Source organism: Haliotis rubra, unplaced genomic scaffold (genome assembly GCF_003918875.1).
Source record: "Haliotis rubra isolate DU_JTF1 unplaced genomic scaffold, ASM391887v1 Scf90, whole genome shotgun sequence".
Classification (NCBI taxonomy): domain Eukaryota; kingdom Metazoa; phylum Mollusca; class Gastropoda; order Lepetellida; family Haliotidae; genus Haliotis; species Haliotis rubra.
The window spans coordinates 1365035-1389649 of NW_025767635.1; the positions used below are offsets into that span (position 1 = coordinate 1365035).

The window sequence follows — 24615 nt, forward strand, 5'->3', positions numbered from 1 at the left end:
GTAATAGGTGACTAACAGGGTCAGGTGGTCAGGATTGCTGACTTGGTCGACACATGTCATCGTATCCCAATTACGTAGATCAATGTTCATGCTGTTGATCACCTGAATTGTCTGATCTAGATGCCATTATTTACAGACCGCCATCATATAACTGGAAAATATCTGAATAAACAATGTTAAATAACAAACAAACAAAATTTGAAGTCTCTGAATGACTAATGTATTTACTATTTGTTTTACTGTGTATAAGATGATGTTTACCAATAGGTTCACATTAGACTTGTATGCATTAATCAACAACAAAAACACCTGCTAGTTTGGCTTGGGCTCTTCAGTGAAAATCCTTAGTTCTGATAGAAGGCTTCTCATTCTTTGATCATCTGTTAATTACCCCCTGCAACGCGTTTTGTGGGGTGTGTGTGTGTGTGGGTGTGTGTGTGTGTATTAAAATGCACTCCATGCGTCCGTGCACATTTGTCTTTTCCAGAGCTGAACTTTTAAACCGTTCAATATTTCTTCACCAAACATGGCACATAGATAGGTCTGGTGGTATACTGGTGCCTTTTGGTAGTTTTGATTTCTGATTATTATATTTTTTTGCGTTTCCATGGCAACAATTTTGACTTTGACTGGAATAGGTGCTCTTTTCCAGGTCAAAACTTTAAAACCGTCCAATATTTCTTTACCAAACTTCTCACATAGATAGGTCTGGTGGTGAACTGGTGCCTTTTGGTAGTTTTGGATTTCTGAATAAAATATCTTTGCATTTCCATGCCAACAAGTTTGTCTTAGACTGAATCTGGTGGTAGTGGTTTCTGGAACAGAACTTTTAAGACCTTTCAATACTCTCCTTCCACTTTTCTATATACACACCAAAACATTTGACATAATCATAACTCGTAGACATATTCATGAAGAGTATTTTGCCATTGCTGGGGATATTGATGACTTTGTCTTCTTGTTGTTGTTTCATGATGCAGCTGTACACAAGTCAAATCATCAAAAATCTTAGTCCACAATAAGCAAATTTTGATTCTGTGAAGAAAAGGTGATTCATATTTCAGTACTTTCAATTTTTGAAGGTTTGTTTCCTGTTAATACTGCTTATGCTTATTTTATTTAAAAGTGATCATGTAAAAGAATCCAGGTCTAAAATCACTATCAAGGAGTACATAAATAAAAGTAAAACAAATCTCACTGGATCGGAAGTTTGGGAAGATGTTGTGCATCAGCGGTGACTGTAGGATAAGTGCTGTGTGAATAAATGGATAAACATGTCTGGATTAAGATGGGTAGTTATCTTTTTAACAGTGTTGATGGTGTACATCCACGAATATGTTGTGTTTCAGAGTATGATGATGATGATGAATACTATAGTCAGTCGGTGGAGGACAACTTCTGCATCTCGCCAGGGACAGGTACAGTGCCTTTGTCTTGAGATAGAGACTAACTTTAACGTTCAGCTTTAACATACACGTGAGGATGTATTACATGCACTGCCATGTCTACCAGGCTTTGAAACCAGCATTTAATATTTACTACAATATGTTGAATAATATAGAGCAGTCTCTGTTTGAGAAACCCCAACTTCATGAAATTTATGGATCAACAAATCATGAATTTCATAACTTATTAGAGATGTAGGTGGGATCACCCAGGTTCCATTCACATCCTTGATGTACCTGCCAACACAGGGTTACCTGAAGCAGCAACATCTCTCTCTCTCTCACTCCCACTCACTCCCACCTTCCTCCCTCCGTCCCTCCCCCACTCACTCACTCACTCAGACTAACCAGACAAGTCCTATTTCAGCTGCACAGTTCACATTCAACCGTGGCCAGACCACGTTCGCCACATACATGGGTGGAGAAGATGAGGTAGAGGCGGTGGAGAGTGACGATGACGTAGACCACCAGGGGGGCATCATCAGGACAGACGGACAACAAACTAAATGCTGTTGATCAAGGTAAAGTTGAACAGAATTTAATTCATGCTTGTCACAAGAGGCAACTAAAGGGACTGGGTGGTCATGCTCAGAGACTTGGTTGATGTACAGAATCATAGTTCATATATCAATGATGTCAGTTGCTGGATTGTAAGGTCGAGACTTGGTTGTTTACAGACTGACAGCATGTAGCTTGAATATTGCTGATTGCCATGTTGAACAGCAGGTAAACAAACAGAACCAGATTTGATAGTAACAATTGTTAGGATGATACTCTAGGTGAGATCTACAAAACACATGTTCATATGCTTGATACACATCAGACACCCTTACAAAACAATCAGGCAGTGTATACAGGGGCAGTGTCTGCTCTAGAACTCCTTGAGTCAAATATATGCTCTGTAAAAATTTGCTGTGTAATATGATTTCCTGTTTAAAGGGCAGCCTTTTAGTTCACTTGTTTTAATTATAGGTTTACTCAGAGGTTCAGGAGAGTATGTAGATGTTAGGCAGAGACTGTATTGATGTCAGCTTCTTTATTTGAATAATGCAATGTTTCAGTGTATGTGCTCACACCTTCATCAGATGACATAGATATTCACAGACTTTTTGTTTTAACAGCTAAACTAAACAGCTGTTTGGAAGAGATTCACAACATTCTTGGTGAGTGTCGCCCCGACTCAGTCTACAGGGAGACCATCATCAAACACAACTTCAGCCTGCAGGCCTCCCTGGATGAACTGCTGTCACAGAAAGGTGTGGTTCTTGTCACGAAAAGGGGTTTCTTTGTCAGAGAAAGGTGGGGTTGGTTTGTCGGGGAAAGGTGGGGTTTGTCTGTCAGAGAAAGGTGGGGTTCTTGTCAAGAAAAGGGGTATCTTTGTCAGAGAAAGCTGGGGTTTGTCTGTTGGGGAAAGTTGGGGTTTGTCTGTCGGGGAAAGGTGAGGTTTGTCTGTCGGGGAAAGGTGGGGTTTATCTGTCACAGAAAGGTGGGGTTTGTTTGTCACAGAAAGGTGGGGTTTGTTTGTTGGGGAAAGTTGGGGTTTGTCTGTCGGGTAAAGGTGGGGTTTGTTTGTCAGGGAAAGGTGGGGTTTGTCAGAGTATGGTGGGGTTTGTCAGGGAATGGTTGGGTTTGTTTGTCGGGCAAAGGTGGGGTTTGTCTGTCAGAGAAAGGTGGGGTTTGCCTGTCGGGCAAAGGCGGGATTTGTCTGTCAGAGAATGGTGGGGTTTGTCTGTCAGAGAAAGGTGGGGTTTGTCTGTCGGAGAAAGGTGGGGTTTGTCTGTCAGAGAATGGTGGGGTTTGTCTGTCAGGGAAAGGTGGGGTTTGTCTGTCGGGCAAAGGTGGGATTGTCTGTCAGAGAATGGTTGGGTTGGGTTTCAGAGAATGGTTGGGTTTGTGGAAAGGTGGGGTTTGTCTGTCGGGCAAAGGTGGGGTTTGTCTGTCGGGCAAAGGTGGGATTTGTCTGTCAGAGAATGGTTGGGTTTGTCTGTCAGAGAATGGTTGGGTTTGTTCGTCGGGGAAAGGTGGGGTTTGTCTGTCGGGTAAAGGTGGGGTTTGTCTGTTGGGCAAAGGTGGGATTTGTCTGTCAAGAGAATGGTGGGGTTTGTCTGTCAGGGAAAGGTGGGGTTGGTCTGTTGGGCAAAGGTGGGATTTGTCTGTCAAGAGAATGGTGGGGTTTGTCTGTCAGGGAAAGGTGGGGTTTGTCTGTCGGGCAAAGGTGGGATTGTCTCTCAGAGAATGGTTGGGTTTGATCGTCGTGGAAAGGTGGGGTTTGTCGGGCAAAGGTGGGGTTTGTCTGTCGGGCAAAGGTGGGGTTTGTCTGTCGGGCAAAGGTGGGATTTGTCTGTCAGAGAATGGTTGGGTTTGTCTGTCAGAGAATGGTTGGGTTTGTTCGTCGGGCAAAGGTTGGGTTTGTATGTCGGGCAAAGGTGGGGTTTGTCTGTTGGGCAAAGGTGGGATTTGTCTGTCAAGAGAATGGTGGGGTTTGTCTGTCAGGGAAAGGTGGGGTTTGTCTGTTGGGCAAAGGTGGAATTTGTCTGTCAGAGAATGGTGGGGGTTTGTCTGTCAGGGAAAGGTGGGATTTGTTTGTCAGAGAAAGGTGGGGTTTGTCTGTCCGGCAAAGGTGGGATTTGTCTGTCAAGAGAATGGTGGGGTTTGTCTGTCAGGGAAAGGTGGGGTTTGTCTTTCAGAAAAAGTTGGGGTTTGTCTGTCGGGCAAAGGTGGGGTTTGTCTGTCAGGAAAGGTGGGGTTTGTTTGTCAGAGAAAGGTGGGGTTTGTTTGTCAGAGAAAGGTGGGCTTTGTCAGAGAAAGGTGGGGTTTGTCTGTCAGAGAAAGGTGGGGTTTGTCGGGTAAAGGTGGGATTTGTCTGTCAGAGAATGGTGGGGTTTGTTTGTCAGAGAAAGGTGGGGTTTGTCTGTCAGAGAAAGGTGGGGTTTGTCTGTCAGGGAAAGGTGGGGTTTGTCTGTCAGGGAAAGGTGGGATTTGTCTGTCTGGCAAAGGTGGGATTTGTCTGTCTGAGAAAGGTGGGGTTTGTTTGGCAGGGAAAGGTGGGGTTTGTTTGTCGGGGAAAGGTGGGCTTTGTTTGTCAGAGAAAGGTGGGGTTTGTTTGTCAGAGAAAGGTGGGGTTTGTTTGTCAGGGAAAGGTGGGGTTTGTAAGAGTATGGTGGGGTTAGTCAAGGAATGGTTGGGTTTGTTTGTCGGGCAAAGATGGGGTTTGTCTGTCAGAGAAAGGTGGGGTTTGTCTGTCGGGCAAAGGTGGGATTTGTCTGTCAAGAGAATGGTGGGGTTTGTCTGTCAGGGAAAGGTGGGGTTTGTCTGTCAGAGAAAGGTGGGGTTTGTCTGTCAGGCAAAGGTGGGGTTTGTCTGTCGGGCAAAGGTGGGGTTTGTCTGTCAGAGAAAGGTGGGGTTTGTCTGTCGGGCAAAGGTGGGATTTGTCTGTCAAGAGAATGGTGGGGGTTTGTCTGTCAGAAAAATTTGGGTTTTTTCTGTCGGGCAAAGGTGGGGTTTGTCTGTTAGGGAAAAGTGGGGTTTGTTTGTCAGAGAAAGGTGGGCTTTGTCAGAGAAAGGTGGGGTTTGTCTGTCAGAGAAAGGTGGGGTTTGTTTGTCAGGGAAAGGTGGGGTTTGTTTGTCAGGGAAAGGTGGGGTTTGTCTGATTCCTTTCCTTTCCATTTTTTGCTGGGAACAATGCAGAAGTTCCACACAAGTAGCTGTTATCATGATGCTGATTTTGAATGTATTTTATACATATTGGAATCATGTTTCTGGGATAATTTCAGAAGCACCCAAGCCTCAGAGAGCACCACGCCAAAATCGACGGAACAAATCTCAAGGTAAACATTGTTAATGTTTCCTACTCAGTATTAAAACTCCAATTTTGTTAAATTTAAAAGTATTTGAAAACAAGTGAACAGCTTTGTAATCTTTACATGATCAAGGCTTCATTGATTACTGTCTTTTGTTAACAAGATATCTTTTTGCCGTTTGCTATGTGTTCATATTTTGGTGACAATATTGTCTAACCAGTGGCCTGTTGTTTGTATTTTTTCCATCTGCTGTTCCGTGTGTTTCTGGTGTCATCCATCTGCCTGTTTCTGCATGACGATGTCTGGCGCTTGTAAGGTAAGGAGATAGTGATAGCGATGAAGCTAGTGACACAGAGTCTGATGCTAGGGCTCCAGACTCCGGGAAGGGGGAGACCCTGGTGGAGATTAATCAAATAGACCATCTAAAACAATCAAATACATTATCAAGCATTTGTTCAAAGGCTCACATTGGTGGTATTTCAGAATTAACCAAACCTGTTTCCACTGGGGCAGGTTTGTCTCTGGCTGACTTTGCTAAAGGTCCTCAAAGTCAGTCAGGAATAATGGCCAGTCATGATTGGATTAAGAATAATGTGTGTCTCAATTCTAACATTCCAAAGCTTTCAGGTTTAATTGAGGAGTTAGGTCAAATGAAAGTTGATGAAGCTCAGCTTATGTTAGGTCATAAGATGGAAGGTAGAAGTACAAAGTCCTCATTAAGTTCAAGCACTGGATCAGACTCAGGGATGTCATTATCTCAGCTTGCATTGATGCATCAGCAGCAGAAGCAGACACAGCCCAGCATCCAAGCTCCGAGGCCAACCTCATCCTCTGGGGATCCTGCATCAGCTGTGTCCGTGGAGACTTCAGTGTCAGCTGGAATCAACATCACTCAGGGCAGACATTTCAAGACGTTCACGGGAAGTCCCAAGTCTCAGAGCTCCAGTTTAGGTTCAGATTCATCACTGTCCCTGGCTGAACTGGCATCCCGACACCAACAGACTCATTCCAAGGGAGGCTACTCTCCTTCCTCATCTTTGGCTGAACTTGCTAAACAACATTCTCCAACTAAAAGTGCTGGAACTGTTTCCCTGTCCGTGCTGGCTCAACAACACAGTTTGTCCACAGTTCAGGGAACAGGGAAAGGGTTATCATCACAGGTGCCTATTTCTGAGAGGTCTGCAGGATTGAGTGGCCTGGGCAGTTTCACACCAGGTCTGTCTCTGGCTCAGTTAGCCAGCAGTCACAAAGCAACACAAAGTACACCTGGGCTGGGATCCCTGGCTCCTGCTAGTGCTGCTATGAAGCCTGGTAGTCAGTTAGGTGGTGTCTCCCTGGCAAATCTTGCCAAGGGGCATAAACATTCTGATCAATCTAAACAATTACCCATCGGTAATACATCTGCTTCAAGTACACCTAAGCCTGAAGGAACGCTTTGCCTGTCAGATTTACTCAAATCCAAGGTGACCATCTCAGGATCTCGGCAGTCATCTGTAGATAGAACTCCAAGTCCAAATGATACTAGCAGTAGCTTCACGGCAGTTCAAGATGAGATAACTCTGTTAGTCAAGGTCCAGTGTGATGCCACATTACAGTCCACACCTTCGATCCTCGGCAAGGCATTGTGTTTACTGAAAACTAGGAAAAGGAAAGCTAGCGGTTCTGATAAGTTTAGTATGAAGTATCCAAGATTTATGTATGCTGTCCAGGCTAAAGGTGTTAAACATCATACTCCAGTACATAAGAGAGAGGTGAAACTGTTTGACTTCTCAACTCCTTCCCCTGATGACCTCGTCCGTCAAAGACAACGCGGGGCCTTTACCCGTACCGGGGAGAGACATGTGTCTAGTTAGCGTGGCCAGTACTACATGGAGCAAGTATACATTTGAATCAAGTTCGCCTGGCCAGCATTACAGCAAGCATGGAGAAGGATGTCTAGTTAATGTTTAGGACAATGAAAGAAAGTGGCCTTCCCTCTAGAATAGTCCTAGCCACAAGTAGACCAGTTTAGCATGATATTTTTCATAAATCCAAGTTAGTGTAGATGTGTCAGTCATATCATCTTCAATGAAGTTGACTTGGGCCATAGTATTTGGCTAAGTAGATACATGATATCAAAAGCATCATAAGTGCTATGTGATGAAATTGAAAACTCACTCAAATGTTTATTCAAGTTTATTGATCTCATTTGTAACACTGTATAACTGTAAACTGGAACTTGAGGCGTTTTGTGTTTCATCCTAGGAGTATGCAGCTGGCCCTGTAGACTCCAACACTGAGTTTATCATAGGTTACTGGGAGATAACTTGGTGGACATGTGTAACCTTAAAGTTGATTAAATAAACCTGTCTGACTAATAGTTTGATATCCACATTTGAGTGTCTCCATTGCACTGGTTACTGTAAGTCAGCTGTAGTCATGAGTGGATGCATGGATGGCTTGTCGTCATGGAGATGCAGGCCAGGTTTCACTGGGTCATATCTTGTACATACAGTAATCTTTGTCCTGGAAGCTGACTCCGTCCGTGCATGCGTGGGTGCGTGTGTCCGTCCGTCCGTCTGTGCACTTTTGTCTTTTCCGGAGCAGAACTCTAAAACCGTTCTCTATTTCTTCACCAAACTTGGCACATAGATAGATCTGGTGGTGTACTGGTGCCTTTTGGTAGTTTTGGAATTCTGAATAAAATATTTTTGGCGTTTCCATGGCAACAGTTTCGACTTAGACTGAAATTAGTGGTAGTGCTCTTTTCCGGAGCAGAACTCTAAAACTGTTCACTATTTCTTCACCAAACTTGGCACATAGATAGATCTGGTGGTGTACTGGTGCCTTTTGGTAGTTTTGGAATTCTGAATAAAATATTTTTGGGGTTTCCATGGCAACAAGTTCGACTTAGACTGAAATTAGTGGTAGTGCTCTTTTCCGGAGCATAACTCTAAAACTGTTCACTATTTCTTCACCAAATTTGGCACATAGATAGATCTGGTGGTGTACTGGTGCCTTTTGGTAGTTTTGGAATTCTGAATAAAATATTTTTGGGTTTCCATGGCAACAATTTTGACTTAGACTGAATAAAATTTCTTCACCAAATTTGGCACATTTTTGGGTTTGCCATGGCAACAATTTCCATGGCAACTCGACTTAGACTGAAATTGGTGGTATTGCTCTTTTCCGGAGCAGAACTCTAAAACCGTTCACTATTTCTTCACCAAACTTGGCACATAGATATATCTGGTGGTGTACTTGTGCCTTTTGGTAGTTTTGGATTTCTGAATAAAATATTTTGGCGTTTCTATGGCAACAAGTCTCACTTAGACTGAAATTGGTGAGAGTGCCATTTTCTGGAGCAGAACCTTTCAATACTCTCCTTCCACTTTTCTATATACACACCTAAATATTTGACATAATCATAACTCGTAGACATAATCATGAAGAGTATTTTGCCATTGCGGGGAATATTGATGACTTTGTCTTCTTGTTAATACTCCACGTACACTGACCTAACAAGTGTGGAATACAAGATTGTGTTTAAGAATAATGCTTTTGAACATGATAAATGAACATGATAAATGAATTCCGTAACACTTTTATTTAGAGGGATGGGGTGTATGTTGTTTTAAGGTACAAGCATCCTTGATCAGCTATCTTCACTCTATTTTTTTAGCAATGGGTTAGCCTAGTGGTTAAAGTGTTGGCTCTCCACACTGAAGACCCGGGTTCGATTCCCTACATGGGTACAGTGTGTGAAGCCCATTTTCTGGTTTCCCCTGCCATGATATGGTTGACTGTGTGTCCCTGCCTCTATGGTTGACTGTGTGTCCCTGTTTCTATGGTTGACTGTGTCCCTAGCTCTGTGGTTGAATGTGTGTTCCTGACTCTATGGTTGACTGTGTGTCCCTGGCTCTATGGTTGACTGTGTGTCCCTAGCTCTATGGTTGACTGTGTGTCCCTAGCTCTGTGGTTGACTGTGTGTCCCTGACTCTATGGTTGACTGTGTGTCCCGTGCTCTATGGTTGACTGTGTGTCCCTAACTCTATGGTTGACTGTGTGTCCCGAGCTCTATGGTTGACTGTGTGTCCCGAGCTCTATGGTTGACTGTGTGTCCCTAGGTCTATGGTTGACTGTGTGTCCCGAGCTCTATGGTTGACTGTGTGTCTAGAGCTCTATGGTTGACTGTGTGTCCCTAGCTCTATGCTTGACTGTGTGTCCCTGACTCTATGCTTGACTGTGTGTCCCTAGCTCTATGCTTGACTGTGTGTCCCTAGCTCTATGCTTGACTGTGTGTCTAGAGCTCCATGGTTGACTGTGTGTCCCTAGCTCTATGCTTGACTGTGTGTCCCTAGGTCTATGCTTGACTGTGTGTCCCTGGCTCTGTGGTTGACTGTGTGTCTAGAGCTCTATGGTTGACTGTGTGTCCCTAGCTCTATGCTTGACTGTGTGTCCCTAGGTCTATGCTTGACTGTGTGTCCCTGGCTCTGTGGTTGACTGTGTGTCTGGAGCTCTATGGTTGACTGTGTGTCCCTAGCTCTATGCTTGACTGTGTGTCCCTAGGTCTATGCTTGACTGTGTGTCCCTGGCTCTGTGGTTGACTGTGTCTCCCTGGCTCTATGCTTGACTGTGTGTCCCCAGCTCTATGGTTTACTCTGTATCCCTAGCTCTATGGCTGATGTGTGTCCCTAGCTCTATGGTTGACTGTGTGTCCTTGACTCTATGGTTGACTGTGTGTCCCTGGCTGCTTGTACTAGTTTGAAGTATGCTGTTTTATAGCACTAGCCCAGTGAGATTGCATGCCCCTGTTTAACATGGATGCCCTATTCAGCTACAGTATACTGACAGTAGCCAGTAGTCTCTTGTGTCCCTGATTATTGCTGAGCATGGGGCAGGGCAACAACATGTACTCTTAATGTCTTCTGGTATGATCAGACGGAGATTAAACCACCTCCCTTCCTGTCTCTCCAGCTAGATTCTCTACACGCTAGACAAGGTGATCTCATTGCTTTACGTAGCATAAACTTTGGGTCACTCCTACACTGTGTGTTCATGGGTGCAGTAAAAAAGGGTACACAAATAAATTAATGCTGTATTGTGGGTGGATAATATTTGTAGTTTTATCTTTTAAAATGTTAAATGGATTGTCCTCATTGTTTATATGTGAACTACATTATAGAGATTAGCTGTGAATCAAAACATAAGGCATGTGTTGATCTTACACTTATAAATATTGTGTTGATATTATGTTTCTTTCATGTCATATCTTTACGTCACACATAAACTCACACATTAACATGGTAATGAACTATTTGTTTTTACTTTAAATAAGAGCAGCAGATTGTAATTATTCATTGGCAGGTATCACTGATAGAAAAACAGTTGATTTTACTGGTAACTTTCATTAATTGATTGTGAATATTGGCAGCTGAATGGTGTTTGTATATACAGCAGCAAATTTGTTAATAGGATATTTTATACAAGTTAAGTGTTCTTGCCTTTTTATTACTTTTATGCTTTTCTTTCCAATAAAGTCAGCAATGCAGGTGTTGTTTGTTTTATTACACATAACTTGTTTCCCATACAGATAGACTGACATTTAGTTCCAGGAATGGGGCGGTGGTGTAGCCTAGTGGTTAAAGCATTGGCTCGTCACGCCGAAGACCCGGGTTCAATTCCCCACATGGGCACAATGTGTTAAGCCCATTTCTGGTGTCCCCCGCTGTGATATTGCTTGAATATTGCTAAAAGCAGCATAAAACTAAACTCAGTCAGTCAGTCAGTTCCAGGAATATAGTTCTTGTAGAATTGTATATGGTAATACTATTATTGACTAATAAGAATATAAGGTAATCCAAAAAGGAGACCACAACAAGCCTTTTTTTGCCCTTGGCTCTTGACACTGGGGGTCATTGTCACAGGTTACATGGCTACAAGGGTGAACAGGGGAGCTGTGTGAGGTTTGCCCTACCCTCTTGACACTGGGGGTCATTGTGACAGCCTGCATGACTACAAGGGTGAACAGGGGAGCTGTGTGAGGTTTGCCCTAGGCTCTTGACACTGGGGGTCATTGTGACAGCCTACATGACTACAAGGGTGAACAGGGGAACTGTGTTAGGTTTGCCCTAGGCTCTTGACACTGGGGGTCATTGTGACAGCCTGCATGACTACAAGGGTGAACAGGGGAGCTGTGTGAGGTTTGCCCTACCCTCCTGACACTGGGGGTCATTGTGACAGGTTACATGGCTACAAGGGTGGGGCTACAGACTACAAGGGTGAACAGGGGAGCTGTGTGACACACTGGGGGTCATTGTGACAGCCTGCATGACTACAAGGGTGAACAGGGGAGCTGTGTGAGGTTTGCCCTACCCTCCTGACACTGGGGGTCATTGTGACAGGTTACATGGCTACAAGGGTGAACAGGGGAACTGTGTGAGGTTTGCCCTACCCTCTTGACACTGGGGGTCATTGTGACAGCCTACATGACTACAAGGGTGAACAGGGGAGCTGTGTGAGGTTTGCCCTACCCTCTTGACACTGGGGGTCATTGTGACAGCCTGCATACATGACTACAAGGGTGAACAGGGGAACTGTGTGAGGTTTGCCCTACCCTCTTGACACTGGGGTCATTGTGACAGTTACATGGCTACAAGGGTGAACAGGGGAACCAGTTTGCCCTACATGACACTGGGAGGTCATTGTGACAGGTCATTGTGACCTACATGACTACAAGGGTGAACAGGGGAGCTGTGTGAGGTTTGCCCTAGGCACTTGACACTGGGGGTCATTGTGACAGGCTACAAGGGTGAACAGGGGAGCTGTGTGAGGTTTGCCCTACCCTCTTGACACTGGGGGTCATTGTGACAGGCTACATGACTACAAGGGTGAACAGGGGAACTGTGTGAGGTTTGCCCTACCCTCTTGACACTGGGGGTCATTGTGACAGGCTACATGACTACAAGGGTGAACAGGGGAGCTGTGTGAGGTTTGCCCTGGCCCCCTGACACTGGGGGTCATTGTCACAGGTTACATGACTACAAGGGTGAACAGGGGAACTGTGTGAGGTTTGCCCTAGGCTCTTGACACTGGGGGTCATTGTGACAGGCTACAAGGGTGAACAGGGGAACTGTGTGAGGTTTGCCCTACCCTCTTGACACTGGGGGTCATTGTGACAGCCTGCATGACTACAAGGGTGAACAGGGGAGCTGTGTGAGGTTTGCCCTAGGCTCTTGACACTGGGGGTCATTGTGACAGCCTACATGACTACAAGGGTGAACAGGGGAGCTGTGTGAGGTTTGCCCTAGGCTCTTGACACTGGGGGTCATTGTGACAGCCTACATGACTACAAGGGTGAACAGGGGAGCTGTGTGAGGTTTGCCCTAGGCTCTTGACACTGGGGGTCATTGTGACAGGCTCCATGACTACAAGGGTGAACAGGGGAGGTGTGTGAGGTTTGCCCTAGGCTCTTGACACTGGGGGTCATTGTGACAGGCTACATGGCTACAAGGGTGAACAGGGGAGCTGTGTGAGGTTTGCCCTACCCTCTTGACACTGGGGGTCATTGTGACAGGCTACAAGGGTGAACAGGGGAACTGTGTGAGGTTTGCCCTAGGCTCTTGACACTGGGGGTCATTGTGACAGGCTACATGGCTACAAGGGTGAACAGGGGAGCTGTGTGAGGTTTGCCCGAGGCTCTGACTGACACTGGGGTCATTGTCACAGACAGGCTACATGGCTACAAGGGTGAACAGGGAGCTGTGTGAGGTTTGCCCTAGGCTCTTGCCCTAGGCTCTTGACACTGGGGGTCATTGTGACAGGCTACATGGCTACAAGGGTGAACAGGGGAGCTGTGTGAGGTTTGCCCTAGGCTCTTGACACTGGGGGTCATTGTGACAGGTTACATGGCTACAAGGGTGAACAGGGGAGCTGTGTGAGGTTTGCCCTACCCTCTTGACACTGGGGGTCATTGTGACAGGTTACATGGCTACAACTGACAAGTCAATTTTCAAAAGAAAACTGGGGCGGTGGGGTAGCCTAGTGGTTAAAGCGTTGGCTCGTCATGCCGAAGACCCGGGTTCGAATCCCCACATGGGTACAATGTGTGAAGCCCATTTCTGGTGTCCTCCGCCGTTATGTTGCTGGAATATTGCTAAAAGCGGCGTAAAACCAAACTCAGTCAGTCAGTCAGTCAAAAGAAAACTGAAACCCTGGTCGTGTATTTGATGAACATTGATTTCAACCTTAAATTTGTCAAGAATAATATTCTAGGTTTGTCTGCACCAGTGCTTCATGTCTGAACAAAGAACAACCCCAACATGTTGTACACTTACATCTCGTCCATTACTCTTGCCACAAGCACCTAGTATTGACGGGTGTGGCATTGAACAATTAACATCTTTGGTCTTCACTCAATTAACTTAAGCACTAATGTGACTGAACTATAACACAAAGCATCAAGTTCCTTCAGTGTGTTGGTAAGAAAATTTTCATAATGTGACAAGTATATTTGGTAGTGACATTCCTATATTTCAGCAGGTACCTTGGTTAGGTCAGGTTCTCCTGTCAGCCCTGTGGGACAAGTTCTCAAGGATATCGATGCTGCACTTGTTGATCCAGGGACACTTCATTTCTGTGTGAAAGCTAAACTTTCAGATTTTCACATTGAATCCACACTTACTATGCATGTTATTCTCGTATGTCAACACACTCTCCGCATCACAGAATGAACATGGTCAAGCTACAGATAAATCATGATGTATTGTATATGTTCGTTCACTCACTCACTCACTCACTCACTCACTCAATCACATATGTTCAGCTGATTTCACAGAGTGTAATAATGTGTTGCATTGCAGGCATCACAAATACAGATGTACCTATCCTGAAAGATCCACCTTCGATTTTCAAGTCCCAGAATTCCATTGGAAGTGCAACAAATTCAATTTCGAAAGTAACTGTGACTCCAAAGAAGGAGCCTGTCGAGGTTTTGAACCTGTGGTTGCCACATCAACCAAGAGTGATGATAGACTTGCCCCTCAGGTGGCCACAAGCTGTGATAATGTGACTGTTGGCCTTGGAGGAGCAGCGGCGAGTACGTCTGAGACGACGCTGGGAGAGTCGACCATGCCGCTGGCATCCAGTTCTACCTCCAGTCTCCTCACACCTAAGAAAGATCCAGCGTATCGACCGCCTTTACCAAGGTCATCGTCTAAGTAAGTGAGATGCTATAGATACAAAATGTGAAATGTCTGCTGAAAATATACGCATGGAATTCAGATTGAAATAAAGATGATGAAGCCCTCGTTGTCCATCAGAATTGCCATGTTGGTCAGTGTTAAGTCTGGTGTGCAGTAACAATGTTACATTACAACATCACACTGTTAGCATCAGTAGTTTTCTGGTGTCTCTCTCAGACCTCTTGGGCGGTGGGGTAGCCTAGTGGTTAAAGCATTTGCTTGTCACGCCAAAGACCCGGGTACGATTCCAAATGTGGGTACAGTGTGTGAAGCCCATTTCTGGTTTCCACCACAATGATATTGCTGGAATATTGCTAAAAGCGGCGTAAAACTAACCTCGCTCACTCTCAGACCTCTGTAACCATGCAGGTAGTGTGTGTCTTGATGACCTCTGCTACTTTGTCAAAAGTTTGCTAAAAATCCCAGATTTAATGCTTGGATTGTATTCCTATGTAAAGTGATATTTACCTGTAACAGGGTCGAGTGGTCAGGCTCTCTGTTGACACGTTATCGTATCCCAGTTGTGTAGATTGATGCTCATGCTGTTGATCACTGGATTGTCTGGTCAAGACTATTATTTACAGACCGCCGCCATATAGCTGGAATATTACAGAGTGCAGCTTAAAACTAAACTCTCTCACTCATTAGGTTTGCAGCAGTCTGTATATACCCCAACAAGAGACTTGTCCTTCACCTCTGTCCTCACCCAGGAAGCAGGTCAAGCATGTATATTGCCTCTAACATCTCTCATCTAAAATTTATCTTTACTGGAATCTTTTCATCTTTCAGAAGTAAACAAAAAATAAATGTACAGGAAGAATATACCAAACGGCAGGGTGAGATGGAGCTGTTGAACCTTGTGGTGATAGGTGAGTTGGAGACTCTGGCAGGGTGAGATTGTACTGTTGAACCTTGTGGTGATAGGTAAGTTGGAGACTCCGGCAGGGTGAGATGGAGCTGTTGAACCTTGTGGTGATAGGTGAGTTGGAGACTCTGGCAGGGTGAGATTATACTGTTGAACCTTGTGGTGATAGGTAAGTTGGAAACACTGGCAGGGTGAGATGGAGCTGTTGAACCTTGTGGTGATAGGTAAGTTGGAGACTCTGGCAGGGTGAGATAGAGCTGTTGAACCTTGTGGTGATAGGTAAGTTGGAGACACCGGCAGGGTGAGATAGAGCTGTTGAACCTTGTGGTAATAGGTGGGTTGGAGACTCCGGCAGAGTGAGAGTATGTACTGTCATTATGCTGTAATCCCTGAAATTACTGTGAATCCTGTAGCATGAAGTCATACTGTGAGTCTGTAGGGTGTGATTGAACCTAATGGTTAAAGTGTCCGTTCTTCACACTGAACACCCGGGTTCAATTCTCCACATGGGTACATTGTGTGAAGCCCATTTCTGGTGTCCCTGCTGTGATATTGCTGGAATATTACTAAAATTGCTGTACTGTAAGTTTTGTGAGTGTGAGATTGTACTGTATTTTCTGTAAGAGGTTATGCTGCTATAATTCCAGTGAGGGTTCACGTCAATGAAGCTACTACCAGCGCAGTCCCAGTGACTCATGTGTTTATTGCAGGTCATGTGGATGCAGGCAAGAGCACGCTGATGGGGCACCTGCTGTACCAGTTGGGATCTGTCAACAAGAAGGCAATGCATAAATATGAGCAGGAGTCGAAGAAGTTGGGCAAGGGATCGTTTGCGTTTGCATGGGTGCTTGATGAAACAGAGGAGGAGAGGTAGGTGTCACCTCACAACTGCCCTGCACAAGTGTGGAATAACAAGACATAGTCACTCAGTAAAATAAAGTTAACAATTTTTCCTTATCCTGACTCATGCTCTTTTTGCTTGTCTTCTTCTTCTTGCGAACATAGTGGAACACTTGTATCTCCCTAATTGAAGCTCCCTTCAATGTAAAATCACTAATTAGTACTCACCACGAGTTACCTCCCTTCCACAAGCGCGTGAACGAGGGCGCCACCTCCACCCATGTGCCTCACTCTCTCCTTCTTCGCCCAGTGAGCTGGACGTGAGAGCGCCTGTGTCTCCCGACACACTATATCCTTTGATTATATTTAGTTAGTTACCTCGTATAGACATCTATAGAGGTTTAGCTAGTATCCTTCAACAATTATATATTGATATTTAGTCGTGTTTCTACTGTTTATTCACGGGACGCCGTGTTTGTTTCAGTGGATTACGTTGATGAAAATTCTGTACTGTTGCAGATTACGTCTTTTATTCTGCTGCTGATCCGCATGTAATATGCCCTAGTTGTACTGCGCCATGGTCATTTTATTCACGCTTGCAGTTGCGTACTAATTTATCCAATTCTGCCTTTTATAAATATTTACTTTGGCGCTTTGAGACGCCGCAGCAGATAGGTCGCGCGATGCAGAGTCTAGCATGACTGATACACCTGAACCCTCGCCAGTCTACTGCTGTTGGTCGACCCTCCCGTGTGGTGTTCCGCTAGAGTGGTGGAGAGGCGTGGGACGTAGTCCGCCGCCTCCAAGAAGTGTCCTGCTTCCCCAGACATCCCATCGTCGCAGCCGAAGACTAGAGGGTTTCTACTGCATCTCAACGCAGACTTCGCACCCCCAGGGCAGCATCGACCTCTGAGGGGAAATCAACGAAGTCTACTAGAACTTTCTCAGCCGAGATTGTTCCCATCGCAGATTTGGGCCTGTATGATGATCAGCCGATCATCATACCTGATGTACATCAAAAGAATGACCGATGTCGGCAACAGTGATGTCAGCGCAGATCAACATGCAGCCTGATGTACCAACGCTGATATTCGATGATCTTCCTGAAGGTCCCGTCGCTACCAACACTCAACGCAGACTTCGCACCCCCAGGGCAGCGTCGACCTCTGAGGGGAAATCAACGAAGTCTACTAGGACTTTCTCAACCGAGATTGTTCCAGCCGCTGAACTGGGCCTCTACGATGATCAGCCGATCATCATCCCCGACGCACGCCACAAGAAGCGACCGGTGACAGCTACAATGACATCAGCAGAGATCGCCATGCAGCCTGATGTCTCTACACTGATGTCAGACGACTTCCCTGAGGGCCCCACCGCTAACATCGCAGAGAGGGCACCGACTACTTCGTCGCAGACCATCCCAGATGAACTGTTGCGGCAAATCATGATCATGATGGAGGGCCACTACAGACTGGAGAAGCAGCCAGCCCAAGGCCTGAGCCTTCGCGAAGGTTCCAACGCAGACGACACCCCAGAGGCACCCCCTCAGCGCCAGAGCAGCCAGCGACGAAGCCACCTTCGCAAAGGAAGTCGCAGACCACCTCAACGGCGACCCAGATGTACAGCCTTCGCCGGGCGGATAGATCATCACCTTCCTCGCTACATCCTTAGATGCAGACTCAGACCACCAGACCTCAAGGAAGCCTTCGCTGGTCAAGTCGCCGTTCCCCAGGACCGGACGCAGAGGAAGCTTCGCGAAGGACACCTGACCACAGATCGTCATCGTCCAGAAGGACTTCGAGGGACTACACAAGAGCTTCGCTGAAGCTATCAACATTCTCCTCACAGGTCTCCCGAAGGTCAACCCATAGACGAGATCACCCAAGACGATCGCTCGCTGTTCATCGCTACCGATCTCCTCGCACATCACCACGCCGACGCCTTCACAGGTCACCACACAAGTCTGCATTACAAGTCTAGTCAGGTCTCCCCGAGCGTCACCCGACATAGAGATAGAAACACACAGTCCACCATAAGAAGAGCATAAACCTCTCATCAGCGATGCTGGGATAGAAGATGATAGAGGCATCATTTTCTCAGACGCTGAGATACGATATTGGATGGTAAACAACCTAGATCTCTCTTCACCTTCCAAGAGTGGCAACTCGGCGCAGACATACCTGATGAAGGAAGACGATGCAGACACCATCACCTTACCTCCGATCGACCCGATTACTGCGGTGCCACAGAATTTGGACACAGCCTGCCATAAAGCCATGAAAGTTCAAACGCCAGAGGCGTATGTTCTTTGGCCTTAATAGATCTAGAACGATCAATGAGATTCTTATCACCAGATTTCGTGACACGACTTCTGAAGATGATAGGATGATCTACTCGGCTCTACTTATGCAGAACCAGCAAGAACCACACCCTGTATGGAGCTAACGCTCATATATTGTTCGGACTATAAACACTTCGCTAAGGAAGTCCCAGGCCACCTCCGCGAAGGAGCTAGAGCCTCACCAGTTACAAGGGACGTCGCGGAGGAGCAGCGCTTCACCGACCCCACATCCTGTTAAACACAGAGGCCGTTCGCGAAGCAAGCGCTCATATATATATATATACTAATCGGGCTTTGACTCGATACCTTCGCGAAGGTCGCGAAGGCTAAGTGGCTCCAAGTCTACTTCACCCAGAAGATCTAGAAGGGATACTTCGAGAGCTTCGCGAAGTCTCCGGCGTTCACCGAGGAAGTCTCCTCCAAGGTCTCCATATACTAGCCACTCGTCATATATAGCTACTCGTCAGTCCGTTCAAGACATCGCATAAGTTGTCTATCAACTGTATGCCAGATGCCGTCTATAAGCCTACGCGAAGACAATTGCACAGGCTATTTACAACACAGAACGTCGCTGTATCAATTAGTCAACGACGTTTCATAGATCTTCACAGAAATCAACTGTTCCGTATAGATTGCTAGAATATGCAATCCCGGACGACGATACGATTATCTACATGCGTGACCATTACGCATATCTGCAGACAATTCAATATCGAAATTGAACAGCAGCCTTGTTACAGCCGAAAGTATAACTCATAATCGTCAACATTTCTGAGAAGAAATATGTACAACAAGTTCAGCTTTAATTCTACAATTATGACGATACATTCATGTATACAGTCTACAAGCTGACAACTTGCAAGTTATTGTACCTTTACATAAGGAAGTCGGAATTATATTCAAAACTGAAGTTACTTTCACGACAGCCAGGAAAATAACCTACCCAGCATTAATATTACAGAGCGAGGTATTTTCGCTACCGGAGGTTTCATGAAGTTTACCATTAACCCAAACACGTGGTCACTCGGGTAACTTCGAAGCTTACGGTGAAGACCGACGATTATGCTAATATCAACGACGGCAAGATTTTATAGCAGGTTTTTTCCTGCTACACCGGTGACATCACAGCGCGGGTATTCTACAGAATCAAATGCCTTGTTCTGATTGGACCGCGATGGACAACGACCTACGCAGAGGTCGATCTTAGTTCACAGTTCAAGACTTACGTTACAAGTGACAACTATATATCAGTGAACGAGCAAGCCTCCTTACAGTCCAGTTAATCTGAACCTTCATGATTGGGCTGCTTTCTTCAGGTTAGAGACCTCCCCTGTCAAGTTAGGACGAGGGCACGGCAGTCAGGCGATTTTACATAAAGTTCAACGAGGACAGACACACCTGGTTGTGCACCTACATTGTCAAGGACTTCGCGAGCGAATTACCTAGACAACGGGATACAAGTGGATCTAAATCCACAGCGTCTCAGACCACAGCTGAATTTCATCATCAAGCTACTAACACAACTAGATGGTTAGTAAACCTACTTAAGCTTTCTGATTGGAGAAATAAAACGGAAGTTTCACGCTCCAACTTGGGGATCTGAATATAGTGCTCCAACACCTCACAAGTGAGATTTATGAACACGCCTGGATGACATACTTGGACTCCATGATACGATGATTCTATCACGATGGCCAGCAAGAGCACTGTAAATTATCTCCACCGAACCAAACAGGAAGGAAAAATGCAACAGATTATTTCCTCTATCATCAACTTACGCAGAATGAAGTCTCACGTACTATATCTCCGTTTGGATCAGAACTGTCATACTATGTGCATACAAGACGGATGGACCCAATCCGACCCTCCATGAGCCTTTAATACTCATGATATTAGAGCGCTAACTTCTACAATTGATCTACACAAATGTTATTTGAAATAATGGAGGGTTTATTTCTGGAGATCCGATATGGTGGTTGCCAACCATTATCTGAGAGATATCACCCCCGAGGACGCCTCAGGTATCCACCAACCGATCCCATGGTCCTCGCGACAACAGTTGACAGTTCCTCGGAGAAGATAAGTCAATCTTACAGATTTCTACTTATCTTATAACAGTACTAAATAGCTACATGCTATATATAATTTGCTTAAGTTCCTTTTATCATCACAGTACTATGATTATTACATCATACAATATATAAGTTAACAACTCTACAGAGTTTGTTATTATATATTTACCTTAAGTTAATCATATCTTAAGAGTAGTACTATGGTTACATGATAAATGCATTAGCTAAACAAACTCTACAGAGTTTTTGGCTATTATATATGTAGCTTAAGTTAATTATATCTTAAGCATAGTACTATACTCATATTGTAAAAATATATTAGCTAACAAACTCTACGGAGTTTTGCTATTATATAGGTAGCTTAAGCTTATTCATATCTTAAGCTCAGTACTATGTTTATATCATATAAGTATATTAGCTAACAAACTCTAAAGAGTTTTTTGCTATTTGGCTTAAGTGTCATCATATCTTAAGCAATATGGTTACATTATAACATGTATTAGCTAACAAACTCTACGGAGTTTTTGCTATTATATATGTAACTTAAGCTTATTCATATCTTAAGAGCAGTACTATGTTTATATCATATAGGTATATTAGCTATCAAAACTCTAAAAGAGGTTTTTGCTATTATATATTTGGCTTAAATTTCATCATATTTTAAGCTTTATGGTTACATTATAACATGTATTAGCTAACAAACTCTACGGAGTTTTTGCTATTATATATGTAGCTTAAGGTTTTCTTCATAAGCTCAATACTAGGTTTATATCATATAAGTATTTTAGCTAACAAACTCTAAAGGTTTTTTTGCTATTATACTTTAAGCTTAAGTTTCATCATATCTTAAGCAGTATGGTTACATTATAAAATGTATTAGCTAACAAAACTCTACGGAGTTTTGCTATTATATATATAGCTTAAGTTTAATCATATCTTAAGCTCAGTACTATGTTTATAACATAAAAGTATATTAGTTAATAAACTCTAAGGAGTTTTTTGCTATATACATTTAGCTTAAGTCTAATCTTATCTTAAGCTTAGTACTATGGTTACATTATAAATCTATTAGCTAATAAACTCTACAGAGTTTTTGGCTATTGTATATGTAGCTTAAGTTAATTATATCTTAAGCACAGTACTATACTCATATTGTAAAAATATATTAGCTAACAAACTCTACAGAGTTTTGCTATTATATATGTAGCTAAAGCTTATTCATATCTTAAGCTCAGCATTATATCTATATCATATAAGATATTAACTAACAAACTCTAAAGAGTTTTGCTATTATATAATTAGCTTAAGTTTAATCATATCTTAAGCTTAGTACTATGTTTATATCTTAAAGTATTTTAGCTAACAAACTCTAAGGAGTTTATACTAGCATATTAACAAGCTTAAGTCTATTAGTCTTAAGCATTGTATTAATGTTATATATACTTTATCATAATAAGTACATTGTAATAACCTTTATATGGCAGCTGATAAGTTAGCAGCAGGAATTCATCAGTTCAGTGCCTTTATGAAGTTCCCATAGGGTTATTACAATCATCACAGTTCAAATCACTAATTATTAAAATCCAAAGTATTATATATTCCCACCTCCTTTGCCGTAGGATTCTACAAGCAAAAAGAGCATGAGTCAGGATAAGGAAAAATATGTAATTTTTAGAGTAAAATTGATATTTTATACTTATACTGACTCATGAGGTAAGCCCTCCCATCCTCCCCACATAACACTTTGGATTTCCCTGTAAATTCAAATGTTGGGCTCAGTATATGAGGAGAGAGTGAGGCACATGGGTGGAGGTGGCGCCCTCGTTCCCGCGCTTGTGGAAGGGAGGTAACTCGTGGTGAGTACTAATTAGGGATTTTACATTGAAGGGAGCTTCAATTAGGGAGATACAAGTGTTCCACTATGTTCGCAAGAAGAAGAAGACAAGCAAAAAGAGCATGAGTCAGGATAAGTATAAAATATCAATTTTACTCTAAAAATTACATTTTCATCTCTTGGATGTATGTATTATATGTACTTCTTGAACAAAGCTGCATTTAATTCTGAGGCATTTCTGACAAAGAAAACATCAATATGTTGTGGCCAAACCAGAGATAATGTTGCTAACATAGTGCTTCTTGGGGGCAGGACACGCGGGGTGACGATGGATGTGGCACAGACAAAGTTTCAAACACCAAAGAAGATTGTGACTCTCCTGGATGCTCCAGGCCATAAAGATTTCATTCCAAATATGATCACTGGTCAGTAGTGATGATTTCCTACCCTGACTTTCTCCCTGGACAGTATCATCACAGTAACTCTAGTCCACTGTTAGCTTGTGTCAATGTGGCAACTTGAGAAGATTTTGTCAGAATTTGTCTTCAGCAACCCATGCTTGTCGTAGGAGACGACTTTCAGGCTTGCCGACTTGGTTGGCACATGTCATCGTATCCCAATTGTGTAGATTGATGCTGATGCTGTTGTTCACTGGATTGTCTTGTTCAAACTTGATTATTTGAATTGCCGAGTGTGGGTTAAGCAACGCACAAACAAGCAAACACTGTGGTAACCAGGAGTGTCAGTTGTAGTACCTTGCCCGGTACTTGAACTGAATGTTTGTTAATCTGTGGTTTGACAGAGCACTCAGCAATAAGCCAGCAATATGTGCTGGCCTCATCAGCCGGTCTGGATATAATCAGACAATCCAGGGATTGATTTGGTGACCACTGACCCACACTGGGATATGTTGACTCGTAAGGCTAACAGTTTGATTCTTCTTCACATACTGTTGTTCTGTTGGATATATTTGTCTGATTCATAGCGACCGACCTCTCTTTCCAGGAGCAGCTCAAGCTGATGTTGCTATTTTAGTGATCAACGCCACAAAGGGAGAGTTCGAGACTGGCTTCGAGACCGGTGGTCAAACCCGCGAACATGCGCTACTAGCCAGATCACTGGGTGCGTTGTCTCATTGTTTATCAGTCAGGAAGATGGAAGTAACGGTTAGTGATATGGTGTGAGGCTGAGAACATATTTATGTGATAGTTCTAAGAGCCAGTTTGTATGATTAATCATTCTGTTGTTGTGGTAACAGTCTCGTTGGTATGTGAACTGTTGAGTTCTAGTTGTCTGTCCTTGGTCACCAGGTGTTGCCCAAATAATAGTTGCTGTCAACAAGATGGACACTGTCGATTGGTCAGAGGACAGGTATAATGAGGTGGTCAAGAAGATTGGTCAGTTCCTCAAGCAGGCTGGGTTCCGGGAAGGGGATGTGTCATTTGTGCCGTGCAGTGGTCTTGGTGGCGAGAATCTCACCCAAACTGTGAAAGAACCCAAGCTAGCAGCCTGGTACAAGGGACCCACACTTTCCGAGCAGATTGGTAGGTGATGGCCATCTTTAATACTCCATAGTTGTATGTACACAATATAGAACTGGTTTCTGCAACCCATGCTTGTCGTAACAGGTGACTAACAAGAATGTCTGACTTGATTGGTGCATTACTGGTCACCTTCATAGACCTGGAGACCCCTGAACATACAGGTTTGATTTGGTCTTGAGCAACCCATCAATTAATGGGATCGGGTGGTCAGACCCATTGACTTGGTTGATGGTGTCATCATTTCCCAATTGTGTAAAATGATGTTCAGGTCAATCACTGGATTGTCTGGTCCAGACTCAAATATTTTTCAAACTGCTGTCATATAGCTGGAAAATTGCTGAGCTGAGCACAATGGTAAACAAGAAACCAACAAACAAATAATATAGGTGGAATATTGCTGAGTTTGGCCTTATCTGAAATTATGTTGCCAGGTGCTTTTGTTTCTGTATGTACCCAGTGGTATTTTCTGGACATGTATACCTGGATTCATGGTTAATGTCGTCACCTGCTGTAATTGGGTGGTGGAGTAGTCTTATTTGCTTGTCTTGCTACATACCTAGGTTTGTTTCCCAACGTTGATTCCGATACAGGCACTGGCAGACATATATAGTTCCGATTACCAAGTTAGAAGTGAGTTGATTGTATTTGTTCTC

The 24615-nt window shown here is 44.0% G+C and overlaps 1 protein-coding gene and 3 long non-coding RNA genes across 5 annotated transcripts in view; 3 read left to right on the forward strand and 1 right to left on the reverse strand.

Moving 5' to 3' along the window:
* The window catches only part of LOC124263951 (HBS1-like protein), a 35781-nt gene that overhangs the window by 2770 nt on the left and 8396 nt on the right, over positions 1 to 24615 (forward strand). Inside the window, 13 exon segments of the mRNA XM_046698678.1 lie at positions 1350 to 1418; positions 1813 to 1917; positions 1919 to 1966; positions 2567 to 2701; positions 5219 to 5272; positions 5567 to 7097; positions 13763 to 13765; positions 14086 to 14442; positions 15256 to 15335; positions 16042 to 16201; positions 22731 to 22843; positions 23424 to 23540; positions 23729 to 23962. Coding sequence (XP_046554634.1) covers positions 1350 to 1418; positions 1813 to 1917; positions 1919 to 1966; positions 2567 to 2701; positions 5219 to 5272; positions 5567 to 7097; positions 13763 to 13765; positions 14086 to 14442; positions 15256 to 15335; positions 16042 to 16201; positions 22731 to 22843; positions 23424 to 23540; positions 23729 to 23962 — 3006 coding nt within the window.
* On the forward strand, positions 2712 to 3239 carry LOC124263998. Its single transcript, XR_006895019.1, has 3 exons — positions 2712 to 2840; positions 2889 to 2907; positions 3212 to 3239. It is a non-coding gene; the product is annotated as an uncharacterized LOC124263998 (long non-coding RNA).
* On the forward strand, positions 8638 to 10775 carry LOC124263994. Of its 2 annotated transcripts, XR_006895014.1 has the most exons (3): positions 8659 to 9351; positions 9404 to 9585; positions 9638 to 10775. It is a non-coding gene; the product is annotated as an uncharacterized LOC124263994 (long non-coding RNA). The 2 variants fall into 2 exon arrangements; XR_006895015.1 differs by lacking the exon at positions 9404 to 9585 and having other exon boundaries at positions 8638 to 9351.
* On the reverse strand, positions 11543 to 11787 carry LOC124263996. Its single transcript, XR_006895017.1, has 3 exons — positions 11642 to 11787; positions 11600 to 11603; positions 11543 to 11558 (listed from the first exon to the last, which is right to left on the reverse strand). It is a non-coding gene; the product is annotated as an uncharacterized LOC124263996 (long non-coding RNA).